The 26,941-nt window shown below is 40.3% G+C and overlaps 1 protein-coding gene across 4 annotated transcripts in view; it reads left to right on the top strand.

The window, feature by feature from the left end:
• The window catches only part of BTBD9 (BTB domain containing 9), a 410,333-nt gene that overhangs the window by 281,127 nt on the left and 102,265 nt on the right, over positions 1–26,941 (top strand). For all 4 annotated transcript variants that reach the window (XM_072731483.1, XM_072731492.1, XM_072731484.1 and 1 more), the window contains one exon: positions 21,848–22,037. In XM_072731483.1, the coding sequence (XP_072587584.1) occupies positions 21,848–22,037 (190 nt within the window). The remainder of the gene's footprint in view (positions 1–21,847; positions 22,038–26,941) is intronic.

Raw genomic sequence — 26,941 nt, 5'->3', positions numbered from 1 at the left:
CATAGTATTGCAAATCCGCATCCATAGCTATTCTTTTTCTAAAATTTCTAGGCTATTCTTTCAGATTTTCTTTTCCAATGAACTTGAAAATCAGCTTGTCAAGTTCCATTTCAAATTCTGTTGGCAAAGATGTTCTAAATGAAAATACTTAGTATGGGTAAGGCTGTCAAAATAGGCAGTGTCACATACTGCTGAGGAACGTGTAAGTTTTCTAGAAGGCAATTTGGCAATAAATGAAGTGTCTTAAAAATACCCCTTGATCTTCTACTTCTACCTTTAGTAATTTATCCTAAGGGAATATTCAGGTAGAGCATTTCTCTAGCATAAATGTACAATGTAGTGGGCATAAGGAAATAAATTCTGGCACATTTACACTCAGAATTTCTATATAACCATTTATAGCGTAGAGAAATGCTTATAACATGGGACGCCTGGGTGGCTCAGTGGTTGAGCATCTGCCTTCGGCTCAGGGCATGATCCAGGATCGAGTCCCATCAGGCTCCTTGCCGGGAGCCTGCTTCTCTCTCTTCCTGTATCTCTGCCTCTCTCTCTGTGGCTCTCATGAATAAATAAATAAAATCTTAAAAAAAAAAAAATGCTCATAATGTAATGTAAAATAGAAGTAGGATACCACCTTTATAGCCAGATTGATGCCAGTATTTAAAAAATTAAAGATAATATATGTATTTTTGTATCTGCATGTATTAATTTGCTAGGGCTGCCATAAAAAAATACCACAGGCTGAGGAACTTAAACAACAGAAATTTATTTTCTCACAGTTATTAGAGGCTGGAAGTCCAAGATCAAGGTGTCTGCAGGTTATGTTTCCCCGGAGGCCTCTCTCCTTGACCTACAGGTAGCTATCTTCTCACTATGTCCTCATGTGACTTTTTTCAACATGCACTCACATCCCCAATGTCTTCTCCCCTTCCTTTTAGACTAGGGCCCCATCCTTATGACCTCATTTAAACTTAATTATCTCTTTAAATGCCCTAGCTTCAAATTCAGTTGAATTCTAAGTTATTGGGGGTTACCACCTCAACATACGAATCTGTGGGGGTAGGGGGCACACAATTTAGTCTATAACAGTTCATTAAAAGACAATAAAGAGGAACATCAGAATGTTCACAGAGGTTTTCTGGATAATGAGATTATAAATAATTTTCTTTTTCTTTTTTTTTTTTTTTTACTTTCTGCATTTGTATATTTTCTTCAAGGAATGTGTGTTACTTTTATAATCAGAGAAAGAATTAATGTTTCTTTTTCAAATAAAGCTGTTTCTATATTGCCTATCTTAAATGAGAGACCAGGCCAAGTGGGCATGGCCAAGACCCCACATGCTCTGAAATGTAGCTCACTAAATTAAGACAAATCCTATTCTGGGTTAGGGAGGGGAATTTCTTTATGAAGTATCATGATTCACCTGGTGATTCTATTGAGTAAACCAAGAGTCCTTGAGAGTCTAGATGAAAGATACCAAACAAAAAAGAGCATGTACCGTAGGATGCCATTTGTAAACAATTGTAGATCATGCGATGTCACGTATAGTAACAGAAAGTAAATTGACAGTTCTCTGGGTTTGGGGAATGAATTACAGAGGGACATGAGGAAACTTTTGAGGATGATGGAAAGGTTTGTTACCTTGATTATGCTAATAGTTGTACATAACGTTCAACTCATGAAACTGTACATTTGGAATACGTGAAATTTATTATGTGTCAATTATATCTCAAGGAAGATGTTTAAAAATGAGAAGAGGGAACTGGAAGGAAAGAGTCCAAAGCTTTTGGGGCATTACAGTATTCCTTATTATTAAAGTAGCAATGTGAGGGCTGTGCTTTTGGGAATCAAATCGTTGTGATTTGAAGGCTGTTAGAGCAGGCTATGTAAGATATTTTGGGAGGAGGGGACCTCTAAACCCGATGGCCTTTTCCTACCTTGTAATTCAGTGTAACAGGACTTGGGCGTGTCACTGACTTGAGTAAAATTAAGAGATTGTATGAGAGCAAGTGCCTGGTAGGTTAATCAGTCCAGGACTTCACAATCTTTCTGAATTTATTGGCTCGTTAATATTGTGGAGATGGGTATGCTTCTTTTATACCTGCATTCAATACTTATCTTTTTAAAGACAGGAACTGGTACAGTGCTACCAGAGAGGAATGTACTTAAAATCACATTACCTGTGGTAAAATTATCATAAAAACCACCTAGTGCTGAAGCAGGGGATTACTTCAATTCTGCCCTCATAATGACAGGAAATGTTCGTTGGTGAAGTTGTTTTCCATGAAGCTGTGATGAAATCAACTATAATGGCAATAAAGTGGAGTGTAAAAGTGAGGGACTCAAGTGAGATGTAAAAGTGCAGAAGGTGTTAGATGTTCCAATTAGAGTCTTCAGGAAATGATTCTGTAAAATATTAAATATGAATTGGTTGAGTTCTAAGTTCAGAACTTTCGGCCCTGCAAGCAGCTTTCCTGGCTGTGGGAGGCAGACACCACACCCCCATCCTGACCAGGCAACTACCCTCCTATGAATGACAAATGATAGTTGGCAAAAGGGCTGAGAGCCCCATTTCCTTCCTTCTTGCTCCAAACCAAGGGATCAGTTGCCCTAGGAACATTATCAGTCTTTTTTTCCAGTGATCCTTTGATGAATGTACAGTAGTTTCTGGTTATAAAAAATTGGAAGCACACCTCAGTAAAACCTCAGTGAGTTGTGGAAGCACACTAAAATATCATTAGAGATATTTTATATGATAGAAATAACTTATATTGATACAGTATCCCGAGTGTCAACGTGTATTCCCTTATTGCCACAGCTGCCACTACCATCCTAGTGCAAGCACCAACATCTCGCTTGCACCGTTGTCACACCTGTCTACTCAGCAAGGTCCCACATCCTCTCTAGTCCTTCCCCTTGTTCTCCACACTCCGATGGAACACTCCTCTTTGCTCAGAATCACTCAGAGCCTTTCCATTGCTCTTCAGATAAAATCCAGTTTTCACTATGGCATGCAAGCCCCTGCATAGTCTGCTGCTTGCATACATGCTTTGTCTTATACCAGTTCCTATCTCGCCTTCTAATACTCATGCCACAGGACTTCTTTCTGATCCAGAAGACACAGCACATTCTCTGGCCACCTGGCCTTGTACTTGCCATTCTCTCTGATACTTCTCTTCCCATCACCTCATTACATAACCCCACCCACTTTATCTCCGTAACCTCCTGTTGATCCTTTAAATTTCAGCTTCAGTGTCACTTTTGAAGAAAAATTTTGCCCAACCTTCTACCCCCAGTTTAGGTAAAGTTTCTTTGTATGATACTAATAGATTTTTTTTTCCTTCCAAAGTTCTTAGTTTCATTTGTAACTATACAGTTTATTCACGTGATTTCTTAATAGGAAGGATTATGTCTGTTTTGCTCACTGCTGTATACCCAGCGTGTGGAATCCCAATACTCAGTAACTATTTAATGAATGGATAGATGGACAGAATGATGTGTTGCATTCTGAGGACCAGAAGAGTAGCCCAGATTCTGGGTCCCTGCTGTTAATTTGTTGTATAATGAATAAGACATCATCTCTCTGAGGCTCAGAGTTCTCAGCTATAAAACGAAAAAATTAACCTAATGATCTGTTTGGTTTTTGCTTTGTTTTGTTTTTAAACAAGCATCTTTTACGTGCAGATAATTGGGTTAATCATATACCTCAGATCATTAATACATTATCCTCATTGATCCAAGCAAGGCTTCCTTTTTTATGTATGTTTCCTCTTTGCTGTGAACCCCTGCTTCTGTTCCCCTCCTCTATGACAGTGTCTCTAGTATGTTTGGTTATATCCTCAATATGCACATATAATTTGTAAAATCTGTAATGTTGGCAGGTTTTGTATATGTGTTTTAATTTTCAAAAATGTTTTTATGCTATAAATCTTATTTTTTATACTTTTCTCAAGCAGTATTACATTTTTGAGCTTTATACATATTGCTTCTTAATGTGACTTAGTATTCCATCATCATAATTATAAACATATTAACAAATATAGTCCTTACTATTTGCCAGACATTATTCTAAGCTCTTTTATAAAATCGGCTAACCCTCACCACCATTTTGTAAGGCAGGTACTTTTGCGATCTTACCTGTTTCATTTATTCATTCCCCCTTGGTTGGATACCTAGATTGCCTCCAGATTCCTGCTCTCAGAAACAATGCTGCTGTGATGGAATGTCCTCATATCTATCTTTGCACCTGCATGGGGATTTCTCTGGGACCTGTACTCAAAAGTATGATCCCTGAGCACTAAAGCACACATCTTTAATTTTGCTCCATACTACCAGATTACCTTTCTGTGCAATTGCTGCCAATTCACATTCCCACCATCTGGAGTGCACGAGAGTGCTTTTCCGCCCCACACTTCTACCTCTGCCCCTAAGGTGGCTGTTCTACTCTTTGCCCTTCAGATGGCCTTGAGGTGGTCTCCCATTGTTGTTCGATTTGCATTTCTCTCATTGCTAATGAGTTACTTGCCACTGCTGCTGCTACCACCCTGGTGCAAGCCACCACCACGTCTGACTGTTGCATAATCTGTCGACTCCTGGCTCTGCCAGCATCCTTTTTCTGGTCCTTCTCATTGTTCTCCGACTCCAGCAAAAGTAATCCTGTTGGAACGCGCCTTTGCTCAGAATCACTCAGAGGCTTTTTTTCTTTAATCCGTTGAAATAATAGATGCTCTGATGACACATATTTGCATTCCTAAGATAACTGCTGCCCGGACATGATGTATTTTCTAACTAATTATTAGATTTGGTGTTGGCTAATATTTATTTTAGAATTTTTACACCTTATTTTCTTTTTCTCTTTCTTCCTTCCTTGATTCCTTCCTTCCTTTTTAAATTAGTTTGTTTAAGTAATCTTTATATCCAACATGGGACTCAAACTCGTGACCCTGAGATCAAGAGTCACATGCTCTTCCAAATGAGACAGCCAGGTGCCCCTACCCCTATTTTCTTAAATAAAATGGGCCTGTAAATTTCTTTTCTTGACCTATCTCTAAGTCATTTTACTACCAAAGTTATATTAAAATGACTTGAGGGGTGCCTGAGTGGCCTCAGTTGGTCTGCCTCATGATCTCAGAGTCCTGGGATGGAGCACCACATTGGGCTCCTGCTCAGTGGGGAGTCTGCCTTTTCCCTCTGTCTTTCCCCTCTGCTCATGTTCTCTCTCTCTCAAATAAATAACATTTTTAATCTTTAAAAAAAAAAAAAGAAAAGAAAAGGTGTCTGAGTGGCTCAGTTGGTTAAGCAACTGCCTTGGGCTCAAGTCAGGATCTCAGGGTCCTGGGATCGAGCCCTGTGTCAGGCTCCCTGCTTCTCTTTCTTCTCCTTCTTTTTCTCCTGCTCCTTCTGCTTGTACTCTCCTTCTCCCACTGCTTGTGTTCTCTTGCGCTCTCTCTCTGTCAAATAAATGTTTTTTAAAAAAACAAAATAAGCAGCTTTCCCCATGTTTCTGTTTTCTGGATCAATATGAAATTAGATATAAATTATTTATTCCTTGAACTGAGTGGTCTCAAGGTTATTTTCTAACTATAACTTCAATGGCTTGATGAGCTATGGTAGCTATGGGTTTCTTACCAGTGTTTCACTTGTTAAGTAGATTAGCCAAGCAAATTCACAGATATTCACAACCTTAGTAATACCAGGGAAGGTTAACCTACCATGGGTGCAAAATGGTATGTTTTCCATCATGTACTGGTTGCTATAAGCAGGAGTTCCATGGTCAACTAGTAACTATTTTCATCCATTCACCCATTTAACTTAATTTTAGCCACAAAAATTGTGTGGTATAATTGTACCTAATAGATTATAAAGGATACATATTGGCCTCACTCCCACTCCAATCCCAACCAATTTCCTGGGCTCTCTTTTTCTTCCCCATAGAAATACACTGCTTTATTTTATTCCTTCTTCCTCTCTTCTTTCCCCTTCTCCTTTCCATCTGTCTGATTCTTATGTCTCTAGAGAAGAAAATGGGTTCCTTGAGCCTAAAGACAAAGAGATTACCAAAAGGGATGGTTTTGGCAAGATTGGGATTGTGGGTAGCAGAGGGAGGGGATTCAGTCTCTGCAAATTTTGCAGGTTATTTGGTACATATTCTATGATGGAGAGTTTCTGGAGCAGACACAGAGGGTAGGTGTCAGTGCCCAGAGGCTTTAGAGAACGTGAGCAGTTGCACAGTTATCCTTGTGAGCTCAGACCACTGCGATAACTGCATCATGATTCTCTGAATCTCATTCTCAGCAAGAGTGAAATCAGGACACGTGACATCACGATTCTAACATCTCCTATTGTTCTTAATACATATCATTTTAAACCATAATGGTAATTCTCATATCATGTTATTTTTATTTCTCATCTGGCCGAGAACACAGGGCATGCAGAGAACATTGTTTGTCAGACAGTGACTATCTGGCACACGCTGTCCATATAATGGCAGTTAAGCTGAGATCCAGAGACTGACAAACAACCTATAAAATCTAAAAGGCAGGATTTCTTGTGATAGATCGGTTATAATAATTTTATGCCTCAGTATTTTACATTTGTGACATTTTGTATAATAAACAATTAACTGCCTGCTTTTGACATTTGAAAGTTAATGTGAAGAGAGTTGTAAAACAGACACTGTAAACATCACCTCCCAAAATAAAGTGGTAAACTGCTATCGGCCTTGCGGAGGGTAAGACCTAATTATTCCTCACAGTGCACTCTGTACCTTCTTACTACCAGTTTGGTTTTCATTGTCTTTGATAAACAAGATAATTGATACAAATGAATGTGATCCTGTAAAATGGTTCCCCAATTGCAGATTTTCATGCTAGAGGTATAATTTTCCTTCTGGCAAATTAATGTTAATCTTTAAAAGGGTAGGTTGGTTAATCTGCCTTCCATGAGAAGACATTAGGTGACTTGCTCCTTAATCAGAACTGAGGGAAAAAACACTGGGTGTTGCCAGAGCACAGGAAGAAATGACTAATGGTCAACATTAACAAGCAAGAGCATGTGGAGTTTTGAGCAGGAGGTTCAGAGTTGGGAATGCAAGAAAAGCCATGTCAAAGTGGAAAAGGAGCCGCAGCCCTACTCAGGGAGAGGACACAGGCAGTGTGTGTTGAAAAGGGAGGTCTTACCATGCTCGGCTTTCCCCTCTCCTTACCAGCCCTAGCTCTTCCTACTTCTACTGCTGATTCTATGGCACTGAATGATGGACTTAAGATCTTAAACAGTCAAGCCCTAACATGCTTTCTTCCCTTTTATCTGGTGGTAAAGGACTAGGGCTTTGTAGAAGTGCCATTTTGTCCCATAAATTAAGGCTCAGCGTACTTGATCTTCTGCTGGGAGGCTGTCTTTAGGAAATGTCAAGAGCCAAGCAAGCAGAAGAAGCATGTGAGTTTGCACCCAGTTGGGAAGTCTGTGTTAAAATCATTGGCAGTTCACTTTGAAGAAGCCATTTCTCTTCATGCATAAAGTACAGCAAGGAAGAAAGAATGAAAAAGAAAGTGGACAAGTGCTTAGGAGAGAGTGTAATCCATGACTTCTCTTAGGGGAGTGTTACCACTCAGTCACAACAGTTTAAAAAAGCAATAATTAATAATCAGTTACTTGTCTAGGGCATTCTAATATTTAGCTTTAAAAACTAATTTAAACTCATTGCAGGGAAAGCCATGGTGAAATGAGATTTTTCCCAGGACAGTTCTCTTTGGCAGTGTTATCACACAGCCTTTCAAAGATCCAGCATGCTCAGGGTAGTTTGCTGTCCGGTTTAATGTCATCTCTTCACCGAATGTGTGGGCTGCCTCCCTCCCCCGCTCCCACTCTTGAAAGGTTAGCCTTTCTTCAGAATAGTACAGGTTTTTCCAGCAACATCTGTCAACCTGGCAACAAGCACACCCTAAGGAAATTATGAACATTTGAAGACCATCTAAATACTGTAGGAAACCTTTCCTCTCCCTCTTCCTCCCATCTCTCCTTGTTTCCCTCCTGCCTTCCCCCAGGAAAAGTGGTGCAGCCACGTGGCATTTGCCACATCCTACTCACTGATAAATTACAAGCCCACTTGCGTCTGCGATATTTTTAATGTGTTTTGATTTGCTCACTCAATTGTGATAGCTCATGAAACCACAAAGCAGTGACTCTCTTAGAAGGCAGGCTGTAGGCAGACCCCTTAGTTTCATGATAAGAGACCCGCTAGCCACTGTACCATTAGCACAAAGAGGCTTTTTTGGCCTAATGACTCAGATGATCTTGATCTGATTCAGTAGGTCAGAAATTGCCGTCCCCAGCAAATATCGACCAGAGAGAATTGCTTTCTTCGTTATTCTGAAACTGCCAGCTGCATATTACACTAGCAGGTACTAACAGTTTTTGCAGGTCAGTAGAATTGTTATTGGTTCTTCCTTCCCTTGTCCCCTATTCTTTTACAGTTATGAAGTGGCTCATGGGAATCGAAGTCTCCCCTCTTATGTGATACCCAGACTCCTGAAATGCTGGTTGCATCTACCCATTCCGCATGGGCAAAAACATGGCTCCTTTCATGGGGTTAAGGAAGTACCAATCATGGGCCTTGTGTGTCTCTGAAATTTTCAAGGTGCTTTTGTAAACATCTAGTTTATTCAGTCAATATTCATAAGGTAGAGAGAGGAAGAGATTATTCTCTTTCTTAGTAAATAGATCGAGTTCCAGGGCCATTAAATGCCCTCCTCAAGATAGCCTAAAAAGCAACAGTAGTTCTTCGGGTGTCTGCATTCCAGTCCACAGCCTGGTCTAGTGGATGTCAGAGCTGAAGGCAGGCAAGAGAAAGCAACCATTTCCCCTCTTAGAATTCAAGTGTGTAGATGTGATATCAAGAGAGCTAGAACTCAGACATCAGATGCTTCTTAATAGTCAGGCTTGACAATATTCATGATAAAGTTTATTTAAAAATATTTGCACCCGGGGTGGCTGGGTGGTTCAGTCAGTTGGGCGTCTGCCTTGGGCTTGGGTCATGATCCCAGGGTCCTAGGATCAAGCCCCATGTCAGACTCTCTACTCGGAAGAAAATCTACTTCTCCATTTTTCTCTACCTCTTCCCACTGCTTGTGCTTGCGCTCGCTCTCTCTCTCTCTCTCTCTCTCTCTCTCTCTCTCTCACACACACACACACACACACACACACTCCCTTTCTCTCTCAAATAAATAAATAAAATCTTAAAAAAAAAATGCTTGTACCCGTTTTTCATTTCCCAAAGCACTAAGTGTAAACCATTAAAAGAAGCATCGAAAATACTAGCAAAAGGCTCTTTTTTTTAAATTACTTTTATTGTATTTTAGACAAAAAATTTTTTCATCACACACTGTAAGTCTACTGGAAAATACAGCATGATTCTGTTTCCTCAGTCTAGATTAACTTTAGCCTTCAGAAGGTAGTATACATTGTATGTTTTGCTGAGGCTTTTTTTTTCCCCCTGATAACTCCTTTACTTAGAGGTATGAATAGAATTGTTCCAGGTCACCTGGAAGACTGATTGTCAGTCTTTGAAGCCAGGTAGCCAGATTTTCTCAGCGACCCCAGGTTCAGCCTTTAGGAGACATTACCTCCACCTCACCCAGGGGACTGCTCAGCTTCCCTACAGCCCTGGGCTGGTCCCTCAGGCTAAAACAGGGAGAGTGCCCAGAATCATGATTTCCCATCAGGCATCCTGTGTGGTTTGATTACAGAGTCTCTGTTCTGAGAGCCTAATATTCAGAAGTTGAGACTTCCCTTTACCCGTCTGTTTCTTCTAAATTCCAGTCTTGCTCCCTTGAGATTATCAGAGATTCTTCTCTTCTCACACAATTCAGTCTAAGATGGTTTGTGGGAACTAAAACATGTGAGAATTTGGCATTCTCTCCAATCTTTTTCTCTCTGCCTCCAAAAGGTGTGGCAGAAAGATTCTGCCAAAGCGGAATTATAGGAGCATACTTGTTACAGATCCAATCAAGACTTTTTCTGTACAATGTACAGGGCTCCTCACTACTGACACAGCTTTTAGTAAAAACTCAAATTTTATAGTTTTTGATGCATTTTAAAGAAATATCATTTAAGATCTTAAGACTCAAGAGTGGGCAGCCCGGGTGGCTCAGCGGTTTAGCACCACCTTCAGTCCAGGGCCTGATCCTGGAGACCCAGGATGGAGTCCCACGTCGGGCTCCCTGCATGGAGCCTGCTTCTCCCTCTGCCTGTGTCTCTGCCTCTCTCTCTCTCTCTGAGTCTCTCATGAATAAATAAATAAAGTCTTAAAAAAAAATGACTCAAAAGAGTTATCCATGATCCCAGAATCATTCTGACTGAAAACTGTTAGAGTTTGAACCAGATACATCCTTCAGCTTATAATTTTAAAAAAAGCTACTTCTTTATTAAAGAAAACACAAAAAAAGAACAAAAACTTTATTTAAAAAAAAAAAACAAGAACAAAAACTTCCTTACAAAAAGTACTGAGTAAACCACTACTTCTTTTGTGGGGCTTTGAAAAAGCCTTTTGCATATCCTTCGTTCTGTGCCCAGCATGAATGTGGTACACTCCCCCAGTCTGTGTTAACATCTCTGATCTTGAGTCATAAAATCCTTGTGGCTTAATGAGACCTTTCAACCCATAGTGTGGAACAAAAATAATTCTGTTGATTTCAACATCTTTTAGGACATGAGGAAAAATAAACATGTAAAACTTATATTACTCATAGAAAAAAACACCTTTTATATTAAACTTTGTAATTTTTTTGAAAGTTTTCAAAAATTACAAAACCATTTTCAATGACTCAGTATGTTCGGTATCCTCCCCTCTCCCCCCGTATCAGCTTGAATAACTTGCCCTGATATAGGGGGCACATGTAGTCTTTTCTCTGATAGATTATGTCCAGAGAAAAGAAAAAAATCACCCCAATGAGATATTGCCTATTAGTTCAAACATATAGTTGGATGTTTGGGATGTCTTTTTTCTTACACCTGAATATGCCTTTGTCCTAAATTTCAAGGCCTCACAGAGTGTTATCTCTTTTTGATACACTGCAGTGGTTACTGCTGTTAAACATCTGATGCTCAATTCTTTAAGGTCTTTTTGAATTGAAGATTTTCACAGCTAAAACCTCCAGCATTCACAGCTAAAAACTCCCCACATAAGAGAGTAAACCTCTTAAACGGTTAGTTCTGGACCACGCTTTCCTTCAAAGGCCCCAGTGTGAGTAGAGAATCCACTGATCCTAGTGAACTTGTACCTTTGAGATCCACTGGCCCCACCCACCTCACCTTGGCCCTGGGGATAACCACCTCTGATTTCTCACCTTCATCTTCTGGAAGGCTGCTGTTACCTCTAGAGTGTTTGAGACTGTGACCTTATAAAGTTTGCATATGTTTGGGGAAGGGGCCAGGCAGCAGGGCATTTGAAGTTTGGAAGTGTTACCTCCTCCTTTCACTGGCTAAATGGAGCCCAGCATGACTGTCAAAGTCCATACAGTCTCAGGAGATGGCATGATTTGGGCAACCTTGATAGTCTCAGAAGTGGAGCTAGAACAGGAATGATGAGAGCACAGAGATTCATACTACCTAAAACAGATGGGAGTGAAAGCAAAGAGAAAAGAAAAAGAGGCACAGAGGAATGGGAAGAAGGCTGCAGCATTCAAAAGGCATGGTCTGCTTTCTTCCTAAGGGCTTCCCCAATAGGTGCAGAGAGGTACTCCCATCTGAACCCTTTGGGTTTGTGTTAGGAAGCATCCCTCTCACGGATATGGGAACTGGGGGGAAATTTGGGGAAGGAGTTTAAAAGTTGCATGTCATACTCAGTGGTTTATCTTCAGCAATGTAATGTAATGTGATTGAAAAGTGATTTTTTTTTTAACCTGACAGATAAAACTAGGAATTAACATAACTTAGTGCCAGTGTTGTAGAATACATCTTGGTAGCTTTTTGATAGTTTCCAAGAATGGTGGGCTTGTGCTCTCTAATTAGATATTGTTCTTTTACAGCTGTTAAGATAGAATAGCTGTAGGTATTTTTTCCTTTGAATTACTTGACCAATGGTTGGATTGCAGTTTGGTTGGAAGTTTGCGTGGTCAGCAGTAAGTTCCTATTTAGGCTTGGGGATAGGTCCTAGGGTGAGTCCCCCTTTAAAAAAAAAAGTATACCTCAGGGGCACCTCAATGGCTCAGTCTGTTAAGCATCTGACTCTTGATTTTGGCTCAGGTCATGATCTCAGAATCCTGAGATCAGGTTCAACGCTAGGAGCCTACTTAAGGTTCTCTCTCCCTCTCCCCCTCTCCGCCCTCCTGCTTGCTCCATGTACTCTCTCTTAAAAAAAAAAAAAATGTGTGTGTGTGTAGGGGAATATCTAGGTGTGATCTTAAGCTAATAGCCTTTAATAGCCTTAGTAGTCTTTCTGAAAGAAATTCTTTGTGAACATCTTGTCAATGGAGAAGAATTTATTCCAAGACTATTAAGCATATGTTTGCTGCATAGACCGGTGTGCTATTAGAAAACAGTTGGTAATAAAAACAGCCAGGGAAACATTGAATGAAGCCTAACACAAGAACGGTTTATGAAGATGACAGTCCTCTGCAAGTGCTAAGTGTTATTTCATTTTTAAAAATCCACTTCAAGTGGGTCCCCCCCGCCAACCTCTCAAAGGTGATCTCTGGAGACAGTTGAATAACATGTCAGTCTTATCTTTAAATAGAGCTTGTATAGGTGGCCCTCAGGTCATGTCCAAGTGAAGTAATACTGCCTTTTAAAAAATTTATTACTCCAGAATTAAATTTACTGGCAAGCTGTTGGCCACCCCTGGTGCAGCGTATGAACAGAAAGCAGTAAAATTGTTTTCAGATCACTTTTTCTGCAGCTCCTCACAGTCTGAGTCATCCCAATATTCATATACTTGCAGAATGTATACACTTTGTTAACATGCAACGTTTGCATTCAGAAGCAGCAAATTAAATTTGTCTGAGGAGAATTGTTATGTACATGGAGAGGGAAAAGTAATTTCTGCCCGGGCAGTTCCCCTTTTGCCTTTTGCTCATAACATAGGCTATGGTAATAGGTATGTAGCTGAAGGATGGTGAAGGAAAACCAGAGAGAGACAGACAGGAGATGCTGGATTTTGGCAGTATGGTTTTGTAAACAAAGTGACGCAAATTGGGGCAGAAATTCCATGGGGACAAGGGAGGAAACTGGAAGACTAGAAACACAGTACAAAGCCAAGTCCCATCCAGATGGCATTTTTAATAAATTTATCAGATGCATATGAAAGACTAATGAACATTCAAATGGGGAGTGGCTTGGCCCTGTGAAGAAGAAAAACAGTAACACCACCTTCTGTGCTTTGCAGTCAGAGTCACTCCCTAAATTTTCCCACTAAAAAAAAAAAAAAAAAAAAAATCCCACAAAACTTATTCATGCCATCATATAATTATTAGACTGTTCAACCAGGCAGGCTGCGGTTTGTGTTTCTAGGAAGAGGAGTTAATAGCAGAATTCTTTTCTGCTGAAATTGGGGAAAAAAGTGGTCTCTATGTGTTACTAAGCCCAGCAGTGACTTTTAGGACCAACCTCTTCTGGAGGGGCTCCTGTGGTATAACTAAAGCAGAGAGCTCTCCCCACAGGCCTAAAAGAGCTTTTCTGTTCTTTAAAAGCCACACTGTTATATACATTCCTCCTCTCCCCAAAATGGTTTCTCCATCAGCAAATGTTTTAGTCTACCATGAGTGACCACACTTTGAATATTATGGGATAAACTTTTAGGAAAGGAGAAGTCTAGAGGGCTGAGGGTGTGTGTAATGCTTATATAGCAGCTCTTCTGCACTGGGTATATTTGTTTTCTTTTTAATGTTTAGGTCAAGACCCAGAGATTGATCATACTTTACTTTTCTAAGAAAACTTTCACTGAGAAAGCATTTTTTGTTTCTGCTTTATTCAGTAACTTTTAGCTTTTTTAGCTTTTGGTGAGGAACCGTGTTAATGTTAAGTACCACAACCTACATAAGCATCCTTTTTTTCTGATTCTAATTCATTCATTCAGCAAATATTTATCTAACACCTACTATATGCTAAACACTGTTTCTTGACGGTTGAGACTAGAGCAGTGAAACAAAGGAAAGCTCCTGCCCTTATGAAACTCACATTCCAAATATTTTTTCTTTTTCTTTTTAAGATTTTATTTATTTATTCATAGAGACACGGGGGTTGGGGGGAGAGAGGCAGAGACACAGGCAGAGGGAGAAGCAGGCTCCATGCAGAGAGCCCTACGTGGGACTCGATCCTGGGTCTCCAGGATCACACCCTAGGCTGCAGGCAGCGCTAAACCACTGTGCCACCGGGGCTGCCCCTCACATTCCAAATCTGATTATCACATTAAATCAGATTGACATACTGGTCTGGATAGTAATAATTGGCACAGTGCTGGAATGATGGTGTTATTTTGGTTGTTTATAAAAGGTCCTTGTCCATTGTGTTTATGCTTAAATCCCTGTTCTTTTCTTCTTTCCATTAGTTGATATGGTTTAGTCATTATACTGATAATTTGACTCATTATCAAAAAGTAGGAATGAGAATTAAGAACAGTGGTAATCTTTTGATCTTGTAGATCTTATTAGGAGGTACAGTTGCTTATCAAGAGTTCTAGCAAAAGCTATTTCTTAAAAGGAAATTTGGGACTTGGGATAGATTTCACTGATACAGTTCATCTCTCTACGTGTATGTTGAGATATGTCTGTGTGTGTCTGTTTTGGGCACATTTTGTAGATCCAGACTTTGACTAATAAACATTAGTGAATAATTATGCCAAGATCAAAGTGGTATTGTATCCTCCAGCTCAGAGATACAAGATTCTTTGGTAAGAAGGCACAATTCTTCAATGTAGCAGATATGTTAGACTACTTCAAGATTCCAGAAAACCGGAGGGCAGTTTTGCTTAGAGAAAGTTTTAGAGACTGAAAGAGTCTTCTTGAATAAACCCACTTATAAATGTGTCTATAGCAAAAGAATTCTTAGCATTTATCCCAGCCTTGTTTTCCAAAGAGCTTGAAACTGTACTGATACAAGTGATGATTTTGTGATAATCTCCGATGCTGCTACACTAATTGACCACTAGTTAAAAATCACATTATCTAGGGATAAAGTTGTGAAGCAGTAAGGTTGCATAGATGGAGATTGACAGACTCAGGAAAAGTCCACAAAGACAAGTGGCAAGAACCTAGTAGATGCTACAGAGGTTATCAGTGTTCAAATAATCATAAAGGGTTTTATCCTTTCAGAGGCTTGCCATCTTTCAGATCTTCATAAAAACAGTGTTAAAAACTGTGAAACTTGAAAAAAAACACAAAATTCCATATGTGCAAAAGAACATAAAGAATATATATGTGAAGTTTGGGAAGTAGGAGTCCTGGCATGCTGACCACTATGCTGAGTAGACTACTACCAAACCTCTAAAGCCCTGTATGTGCTTCTCTCCCAGTTGCTTCCCTACTCTCTTCCTGAATTTCAGCATCCACTGTTCCCCTGGATTTCCTTTCTGAGTTGACCACACAAGCATGTATCACTAAATGACAGAAGTGTAATCATGCTCCATATATTTTCCTGATGTGCTCTCTCCTTAACCAGTTTTCTTTGTGAGACTGACCCTGGTTGATACACATAGCTCTAGTTAATTTATTTTTCAATACTGTGTAGTTTTTGTTTAATAGTGAAATTTCAATAACTCAGTGGACAGGCTGAACAGCAGATTAGACACACCTAAAGAGAATGTGTGAACACAAATAGTAATTTGAATTAAGAAATTTCCCAGGATGCTTCAAAAAGAGGTATAGAGAGAAAAATGAAAGGAAGGTTAAGAAACAGGGAGGACAGAATGAAAAATTCCAACAGAGGTCCAGTAAGAGTTCAAGAAGAAAAAAGGAAAAGAATAGAGTGGTACCTCGGTGGCTCAGTTGGTTAAGTGTCTGCCTTCGGCTCAGGTCATGAACTGGGGATCCTGGGATGGAGCCCCACATCAGTCTCAATGCTCAGCGGGGAGTCTGCTTCTCCCTCTCCCTTTGTGTGCCACTCCCCCTGCTTGTGCACTCCCTCTGCCAAATAAATAAATGAAATCTTAAAAAGAAAGAAAGAAAGAACAGAGAAGGTGAGAGAATCAGTATTCAGGGAAATAATGGCCAAATCTTCCAGACTTGATAAAAGCCATAAATACTCATATTCAGTCCTAAGAAAGGTAAATTTAATCTACCTCTAGGTATAAGTTAGGTAAAATTGCAAAAAATCAAAACCAAGAAGAAAACTTTAAAATTAATTGTAGGCAAATAACAATTACAAGTTAGAAGGATTGCAAACTTTAGCAGACATAACAGTAGAAACCAGAAGACTATGGAATAATATCATCAAAGTGATGAGAAAAAACAGCTTTTAACCAGGAGTTCTGTATCAATTAACCTATTTTTCAAGAGTGGTGGCAAAATGCACTTTTCAAACAGAGACTTTGCTGAGTACTAATGGACGTGTCTCAGAAAGAAGGAAGTTGAATCAAGAAGAAAGGAGGATATAAAAAAAATAGTAATGATGAATAAATTGGTTAAGTGTGGATAAATAAGTTTTAACTGTATGAAAAGAAGAAAGGTTAATGAGTTTCATTTCAAGTACTTAGAAAACAAAACAATAATTTAAAAGGAATTGAAGGAAGAAATAATGAAAAGAAGAACAAGGGTGCCTGGGTCGCTCAGCTCAGTTGAATTTCAGAACTCTTGATTTCGGCTCAGGTCACAAACTCAGGGTCCTGGAATCCAGCCCAATGTCTGGCTCTGTGCTGAGTGTGGAGCCTGCTTGAGATTCTCTCTCCCTCCCCCTCTCCCTACTACAGTCACACAGGCACCTGCTCATGTGCTCTCTGCCTCCTCCTCACAAAAATTAATTAATTAATTTATTTATTTATTTATTTATTTATTTATTTATTTATTTTTTTATGATAGTCACAGAGAGAGAGAGAGAGAGGCAGAGACACAGGCGGAGGGAGAAGCAGGCTCCATGCACCGGGAGCCTGATGTGGGATTCGATCCCGGGTCTCCAGGATCGCGCCCTGGGCCAAAGGCAGGCGCCAAACCGCTGCGCCACCCAGGGATCCCATTAATTAATTAATTAATTAAAAAATACAAAGAGTAGAATTTACTGCAGTAGGAAATGAATCAACAAAACCAAAAAGTTGGTCCTTTGAAAACACTAATAAATGAGACCAGCTATAAAGGCCTGCTCAGAAAAGAAGGAAAAGGTACAAATCCAAATATGTGGCATGAAAAAGAGGACCTACTATGAAAATTTTTATGCAACTGTATTTGAAAGTATAGATAAAATGAAAATTTTTCCTGAAGGGGCCAAGAATATCAAACACAATTTGTAAGAAAAAAGGAAAAGAAGAAGGGAAAGGCAAGGAACCAAAGGTGTTTGTTCACTTGATCAGATTTTAAGATTACTATAAAATTATAGTAATTAAAGCAGCATAGTAAAGGCAAAAGGCTAGGCAAATCAGTGAAGCATGGCACAAATCTTAAAAAGACACATGAATATCTATGAAAACTGTGTGTGTGACTGAAATAACATAAGTTAGTGGGGGCAAGAGTTCATTAAATGGTGGTGGGGAAATTGCCTTCACCATAAGATTAGAAGATGAAAAAGAAAAAGAAAAAAAGATTAGTAGATGAAAGTAGATTTTCTGTGTCACACGTGATAGATCAGAAATAAATCCTAAATAGATCAAAGAACCCCACGTGGAAAGCAAAATTTGAGAACTTTTAGAATAAAATATGGGAAAATATCTTTATTAATTGAGGATAGGAAAGAATTTATAAACAAGAAAGGAAAGGCACTAATCTTGAAAAGATTAATATTTCATCTCAAAACATAAACCAACAAAAGATTGGTATCCTACAAATCAATTAAGAAACAGTGGAAAGGGGGATCCCCAATGGCTCAGCGGTTTGGCGCCTGCCTTTGGCCCAGGGTGTGATCCTGGAGACCCGGGATCGAGTCCCACATCAGGCTCCCTGCATGGAGCCTGCTTCTCCCTCTGCCTGTGTCTCTGCCTCTCTTTCTCTCTTTGTGTCTCTCATGAATAAATAAATAAAATCTTTAAAAAAATAAAAAAAGTCAACAGCAAAATTTCTAAAAAAAAAAAAAGAAGAAGAAAGAAAAAAACAGTGGAAAAATAGACAAAAGATAAAGATACATAGTTTACAGAAGAGAGGTGGAGAATGATCCCAGGGGAGGGGGTATGGGGTGGGGGGAGACCAAAACCATACAACCTCACCAAACAGAAAAATGAAAAGCTAAAACAAATATTAAGTCACAGTCATCTGTCTGATGTTACCAAGAGTTGGTAAGGATGTGGACCAGTGAGTTGAGAGTGTAAACTTTTACAGCCACTTTGGTGAATACTTTGGCAATATCCAGGAAAATTGAAGGAAACTCATAGCCATGAGTGTAATTCATGCATATACACCTGTATAATATCTTATGTATTCCTTTAAGAAACTCTTACCCGTGTACACAAGACACCTTTGTAATCACAAAGTAAACAGTGGTAGCAATCAAAAGGTCCCTTAGCAGGAAACTTAGATAAATAAGTTTTTTGGCATGTTTACAGGTTGAAATATTTTCTTTTTCTATTTTTTTTTTTAAGATTTTACTTATTTATTCGTGAGAGACACACACACACAGAGAGAGAGAGAGAGAGAGAGGCAGAGACACAGGCAGAGGGAGAAGCAGGCTCCATGCAGGGAGTCCCACGTGGGACTCGATCCCGTGTCTCCAGGATCACACCCTGGGCTGTAGGCGGTGCTAAACCGCTGCGCCACCAGGGCTACCCAATATTTTCTATTCTTTATGTGAATGGACTAGATTTATTTTTTGATGAAACTTCCTTCATCCTGGTTTAATGTTTGTGGTAAAAGTTAATAATGCTCACCAAGCATTCCCTTTTCTTCTCCTGGGCACACAACAGGTTTGCACTTTCCCACTGCCTTTGAAGTTAGGTAAGGCCCTGTGACTTGCTTTGGTCACCCAAACATGAGAGAGGTGATGTGTGTTACTTTGAGAGATGAGTCTTAAGAACCAGGACCTAGCTCACTTTCTTCTCATTGCTGCTGTAATTGAGAAAATTCACATCAATTCAAAGCCTCTGTCACTTGGGTCTTTGGGTAATACAATGAGCAGAACTGCTTTTCTTTTTTTAGATTTTATTTATTTGAGAGCGAGAGCATGAGCTGGGGGATGGGAGCAGGGGGAGCCGGAGAAGCAGACTCCCTGCTGAGCAGGGAGCCCCACCCGGTGCTGAATCCCATGGGTTCAAGACTTGAGCCAAGGCAGACACTTAACTGACTGAGCTGCCCAGGTGCCCACAGAACCACTTTTTCTGATCATCATTGAATACACTGGGTACACAAAAAGTAAATATACTCTAATAAATAAATATTTTAAAGTAAAAACAATAAACATGCACCGTAGAAAGGGAGAATGGGGACTGTTACTGCAGCCTAAGCTACTATCTACAGTATTATTTTATGTCTCAGCTCACTTTACTGTGCACCTTGTGCTGCTTCCTTAAGTTCTGCCTTCCAAATCACCCAATACTTCCCCTTTTGCATGAGATAGAAGTACCATGACTTAGCCTCCAAATATAGTCCTTTCTTATCTTTCCAAATCACAAGGAACTTCTTTCTGAGCCCCTTCCTTCTCTGTGAGGAAACTATCCTTAGAGGTTATTTCACCAATATGTTTGCCTGTTGCTTTGGAGTTAAGCTTGATAGCTGAGGGATTCTTCACCAGAAATCCATCCTCTCTCCCTTCCTCCTTCCCCTTCTCCCTCACCCCTTTCTTAAAGATATATTTATTTATGAGACAGAGAACATAGAGGGAGAGGGAGAAGCAGACTCCCCACTGAGCAGGGAGCCCAATGTGGGGCTCAATTCCAAGACTTTAGGATCATGATCTGAGCTGAGGGCAGGTGCCCAAGCGACTGAGCCACCCAGGTGCCCCCCCTTCTCCCTTTTTTATTGGTGGATGGCTTCCTCATCTGCAGAGAACAAAGCAATTAGTGAAGCTGTGTAAGATGAGGCCTCAAATAAGGCATGCCCAGTTTTGGAAAATAAATACATCATGCAGGAGATACATGTAAGATTATTTACTCCACATCATTATAAAGGTGGAAATGTTTTGGCATGGTTGTAGTACTGTTGACCCTCCCTCTTTCTTCAGAGAGTATATAACATACTGAAAAGTACAGTATATATCTAATGAGAAATTGTCTTTTTTTCCAACCTATTTTAAAATTATGTAAAGTAAATTACAAATCTTGAATGTAAATAGCTGGGCCTAATTGTAGATAATGGGCTGAATAATAAATTGAAACCCCAATACTAGTAAATGCACAGAAGAGGTCCCAAGAGACTTTTATTATTCTCTTCTCTGTATTTAGAGAATCTACATCATTATTAGATAGCTATCATTTTGTGGAAACCCTTGGCTTTTATAAAAGAATAGGTTGATATGGATTTGAAGTAGAGAGAGAGACTCAAATCAAAACAGAGCTGGCGTTTCAAAATACAGCAATTCATGAACAAAGAAAAGAGCATTGTGTGTTAAAATGCCTGGAATAGTAAACAAACAAAAAAGGGAAAGAAATCATAGCTGAGGGCAACTGGGTATTCTGAAAAGGAATTGATACCATTTCCTAGATCATCTTCCTGCTTTATGAATTCTAAAACACTGAATTTATATATATCATGTTTCTCTAAACAAATTTATTGTATTTACTGAATACAATAAATATATATGGTTTAGAGAATACCAATAAAACAAGTGCCTGTGTACCCACCACCTAACTTAAGAACAGAACAAAACCAGTACTTTTGAAGCCCCCCAACCCAAGATTTCTTTGCAATCAAATCAACTACTATTTGGACCCAATGATGGGAGTCCTTGAAAGATTTCATCACCCTCTTCCTAGATATATTATCCTGAATTTCATATAATAATTCCCTGGATTTCCTTTTTAGCTTTATATTTATGTATGTATTCCTAAACAATGCATATTTCTAGTTTTGCCTTCTTAAAAACTTTGTAAATGAACTCATACTGTGTTTTGCTTTGCCTTGCTTTTTTTACTCAACATTGTGTGTTTTTCTTGTTTTAAGGGTTTTGGGTTTTTTATTTTTATATTTTTAAGATTTTATTTATTTGAGAGAGAGGGAGAGAGCATGAGCAGGGAGGAAAGGCAGAGGGAGGGGGAGAAGCAGGATCCCTGCCGAGCAGGGAACCCCATGCCTGGCTCAGTCCTAGGAACCTGACATGTGACCTGAGCTGAAGGCAGCTGCTTAACCAACTGAGACACCCAGGTGCCCTGGTTTTTGGTTCTTTAGAAGTCAAGATTTTTTTATTTGGTAAACTATTCTGGTTTTTCAATTGTTCTATTTGTAGATAGCTGTAGTTCATTAAGGTAAATTAATGCGTAGTTTCCCGTTGTAGTAATATTTTGAAATGTATTTATCAATTCTGTATTTTATGTGGGGTATCATGTTTCTTTATAGTAAAATACTTCAGGGTTAATTACTACATGTGGTTTGATTTGTTCCAATCTTAGATTCAACTTTTTTTCTTGAAGCCATATGACATGGGAAATGTGTTCCTGTCTTGAGATAATCAGGATATTCAAGTTTCCCCTTTATTGTTGATTTGGGATAGTAATTCATTTTGTTCATAGCACACTATCAGTATATATTTGGCTTCTCTTATATTGATGCTGAATCTTGTGTTGGACTCACAGTTCCCATGGAGAATGTTGCAACGATTGCCGATTGTGCCAGTGTGATTGAAGGGGTCAGTCGAAGCCGGAATGCCTTGCTGAATGGCGACACCAAGAATTACGATTGGGATTCTGGCTATACATGTCATCAGCTAGGAAGTGGTGCGATTGTGGTTCAACTGGCACAGCCATACATGATCGGGTCAATACGGTAAGAATATTCCTTTTCATTCATCACTTTTAAATGGAAGACGCACGTACAAATTCTGTTTTGGAATAATGACAATCCCAGTAACTTCAGTGAAGATACATTTCTGTTCTTTGATCTAAATATTGAAGCAGGGTAGGGCAGGGGACAAGGAGATACAGGGTGCTTGTTTGAATCTTCTGGTGGGAGAATACACCAAAATTAGGCTTGCAGAAGGACTAGATTAGAGGCCCCCCCCCCCCCGAGTACAACTCACCTCTTTTTTAAATATCAGTTTCTGTTGGGTAGAGGGTAATGTCAAGAAAGGTTATATAGAATCAAAACTAATTTTCAACTTCAGTAAATTTATATATGAACTGAACATGTGAATATGAGACCTGGTACTAAAAACGTCTTTTTTTTTTTAAGATTTATTTATTTATTTATGAGAGACAGAGACAGAGAGAGAGAGAGGCAGAGACACAGGCACAGGCAGAAGCAGGCTTGTTGCAGGGATCCTGATGTGGGACTCGATCTTGGGACCCCAGGATCATGCCCTGAGCCAAAGGCAGACACTCGACCACTGAGCCACCTAGGCATCCCCCCAAAAAATCTTCTTAATGAAAATCTGGACTTTGGGTGGTTGTTTTTATTTTGTTCTGCTTTGTTTCAAGAAAAGAACTTTAACCCAACATTCCTTGATTTATAGGATCATATGATTTTGAAATGTGAGACTGGTGACATCCCCTGGAGGATATACTTTTAGTTCAAGAGAGCCATGTGGGTATTGAATAGGCTGCCCTTTTTTTCTTTTCTTCTGAAGGTTCCAGGGTCTCTGAAAATCTAATGTACATATATTTATATGTTTACATTTATGTTTAACAGTAGGTAAGGTATTTTACATTATATCTTAGCCTGCCAGGGACAGAGATATCAGTGGGATGAGGCTGTCTCCCCCCCCCCCCCCATCATGCTCCACCACATTTGCTGTGTTATTTCCTATTCTCATCTTAAAGTCATTGTGTAGAAAGAGAAAAAAAGACAAAAAATAAGGTAGTAAGATTTTAACAGGCAAAGGTTTATTGATGTTTAGGCTACTAACCACAGAGGTTATGTAACGTGCTAGTCCCAGGGCACACTGATGAATGATGCTGAATTTCTGGGAGAATTCAGACCGTGGATTTCTTCATTTAAATTGTCAAGTCTGGGGATCCCTGGGTGGCGCAGCGGTTTAGCGCCTGCCTTTGGCCCAGGGCACAATCCTGGAGACCTGGGATCGAATCCCATGTCGGGCTCCCTGCATGGAGCCTGCTTCTCCCTCTGCCTGTGTCTCTGCCTCTCTCTCTCTCTCTCTCTCTCTCTATCATGAATAAATAAATAAAATATTTTTAAAAAAATAAATAAATTGTCAAGCCCTTTTCATAAAGGGCCACATACGGGTTAACATAGTCAACAAATCACGTAGATAGAGAAAGCATGCCTTCATAGTGCAGACCACACAAAACACGCTTTGTACTTACAAAGGGGGAAGAGAAGCCACCACCAGTCTGGACAAGCTACCAGTGCAAATAAACCTCACTGGTCTGGACAAGCTACCAGTGCAAATAAACCTCCGTCAGATAGCAAACAATACTCCATCCTTCCTTTTTTCTCAGCTGCATCCATTAGCTAAAGCAATCATAGGCCATCTATTTAGTAAGCCATTCTAGAATTTTTGACATAGATGGTGTGAAACTTATCTGAATATTTCCCATTATAGTCTGTCCTTCTTCACTTTAATATTTGGGGAACAGTTGTCCTTCTCCTGTCACTGGCACTCCTTATAGTCTTCACAGTTTCTTGAAGATTACCAGTCGTGTCTCTGAGATTACATCTGCAATTTCTTTCAGCAGGCATGGTGTGTAACTCACCGGAGCCAGGAGACTTGGAATCATTTAAATTGACTAGATTCTTTCTTTCTTTCACTTCACCTATTTGGGGCTTCAATTTTCTCTTTATTATGTTTGTTGTGCCATTTCTAATTTGAAGACCAGTCTTTTCATCAATGAAGATGGAACAAACTAGCAGCCTAGTAGCTCTTCCCACTCTCTTTTAATGTCCCATGTATTCTTCTGCTTACCTGCTATTCTAGCCCCACCCCCAACAATGTGACATGTGCATCTCACACCAACATGTCAGAAATGGAATTTCATTATCCCCTTTCCCCTGCTCAAGTCACCTGGAGATATACCCCATCTCATTCGGTGGCACCCCTCATCTATCCCTAGACTGAGCTGAAAACTCAGTCTGAATTTACTCCTCTCGCTCACCTCCCCTCTTCAACCAGTTCTGTCAGGACTGGCTCCTGCATGTCTCACAAAGCCTTCCACTCTTCCCCCATCCCCATGCTATTACCACAGTTGTACCTTTTATTTTCTTTCTCTACCTCATCTCCCAGACTTCCAGCTGGCCCTTCCTTCCCCACCTGCATCCATCTCCCCAGCCCAGATCTGATGTGGTCACTCCACTATCAGAGAAAGTTCAGATGAAGCCATTTAAGAATTATCTGACTTCTTCTGTTGACACAGGTTTGCCTCCTGCTTCTCCATCCACCCCTACACATGCCTGTCTTAGCTTGTACAGTTACTTGCAGTTTTGCACGTGCCACCCCTCTCTCACTTCTCTGCCCTCAACTCTTGGAACATGCTGTTCTCATTGCTGGTATCTTTCACTACCTTCCCACCATCTCTTTTTTTACATGGCTCTTGTTCCCCCCTTCAAGACTCCACTCCTCTGGGAATGCTTCCCTAACTTCCCATCATCTCCTGGGCTAACACAGACCTTCTCTTCAGTCATTCCAAACATTCTCTGTGTAGCTCCTATGAAACATTTGTCATATTTGTATTATAATCATTTACATGCTGCCTCCCCCCAACCTCACCTAGCACATAAAGCCTGTGGCAACTCAGAATAGGCATCCTTTGACAGATCAAATGTGCAGATGAGGTAGTCTGTCAAGATAGAAGGGGAAATTACAGCAGGTACAGTAGAAGATCTAGAATTTTAGATTCAGCAGAAACACATGAGGTCACTGCCAAGATGGCAACTTGGAGTGAGACAAACAGGTTCTTTGTGTGGCAAGGCAACCGTGACCTCTAGTTCTACCCAAACAATCAAAGATACTCAATCTGACTCCAGAAAAAGATGTCACCAGGGCTTAAAGCAAGAGAGAACAGTGCCTATTTGGCTTTCTTTAAATATGGAATGAAAATAGTTTCCCCAAACTATATTTTTCTTTCTGGGACTCAGAGTGGCAGTAACAAGCATCAGTACAACCAAAGGAAGAATTGTATATCTCAGCCGCCAAACTTCCTTAAGCCCAGCTATTGTTTTTGCAATGAGAAAATCCATGCAACTGAAGCCCTGTATAACTAGCTGAGCGCTCGAAGAGACACGTCTCTGTGAAACTAACATTATGTTGTCAGGATCTGCATTTGCCTCTTCTGTGACATTATTAAGAAGAAAGGGAGAGGGATTTCTTAACCACCAATGCCTGTTGGTGATTCTGGATATCCTGGCAGGCCATAGTTAGCAGCTGCTGATGTGCCCAGACAGACATTTATTGATAGGAAACTAGATCAGTGGCACCTCTTCATGGAGATGGGTAATTGACCAATGACAGGATGATTAGTCAGTGACATTTGACCCACAGCTTCTATTGCTTGTGATGACTGACTTGCTTTCCTAGTCACTGTATCTACAAAAGCTCAATGATTCTGAATTGACATCGAGAAGGAAAGTGCTATAGAGCTGAATGACTAACATTTTCTTCATCTAAGAAGGAGGAGATCTTGCCATCCTGGAAACTCTTCCTCTGGAGAAGCCCAATCGCAGGGTGACACTGGTTTTAAAAATTTAGGTTTCAGGACACCTGGGTGGCTCAGCAGTTGAGTGCCTGCCTTCAGCTCAGGGCCTGACCCCAAGATCTGGGATCGAGTCCCACATCAGGCTCCCTTCAAGAAGCCCGCTTCTCCCTCTGCTGTGTCTCTGCCTCACTCTCTCTGTCTCTCATGGATAAATAAATCTTTTTTTTTTTTAATTAGGTTTCTTTGTAGATGGTGACTATGAAGGCAAAGGATTGTCTTGATCACTGCAGTCTTTTTTCCTAAGGGAGGATGTAATTATTTTGTGGGTAAATATGTCTTTCATTTGCCTGTCTTCATCCACAGAAATCATTTCTTCCTTTCCTGAGCCTTTCCCAGTAACTGGGTAGGCAAGCAGAGCCTTCTTCCTTGACAGACAATACTTGCACCTAACCACAGCCGGCAGTGCCTAATCCTGCAAAGTGTCTGGTCCTATTATCCTTGTGGTGATCTGGGGAGGCTGATCTTGAAACCTGACCCCTCACCATCTCACCCCACCCCCATTTTCTTTCATTCACTTCGCAAACATTTATTGAGCCTTCTACCATGTGCTGGGCACCATTTTAAGCACCATGGATAGAGCATTGAAGAAGGAAAACAAACATCCGCGCCACCTTGGAGCCAATGTTCTCCTGGGGGTGAGGAGGGGAGATAAACAGTAAACACCACTATTTGTAACAGGTCAGATTCTTCAAAGTACTGTATGCAATCAGGAGGAGAGAATAGGGGATAGAGACAGTGTGGTTTTAGACGCATGGTCAGGGAAGGCCTGTGCAGAGCCTGAAGGAAGGGAAGAGCAGGCCATCCAGGGATGAGCATCACAGGCAGAGTACCAAGGCCCCAAGGGGGGAGCATGTCTGACAGGTGACAGGGCAGAGGCCAGTGTGCCTGGAGCAGGGTGAGGGGGCCAGAGAAGTGGCAAGGCAACTAGGAGGCACCAAGGAGGTGACTTGGAGAGGCAGCAGCCCTGAGATTTGTCGCTGTTTCTGTATTCAGTTGCCAACTTCCAGAATCATTCCACCCACC

This window comes from Vulpes vulpes, chromosome 1 (assembly GCF_048418805.1).
Source record: "Vulpes vulpes isolate BD-2025 chromosome 1, VulVul3, whole genome shotgun sequence".
NCBI lineage: Eukaryota > Metazoa > Chordata > Mammalia > Carnivora > Canidae > Vulpes > Vulpes vulpes.
This window is presented reverse-complemented; position numbering and strand designations above follow the sequence as displayed.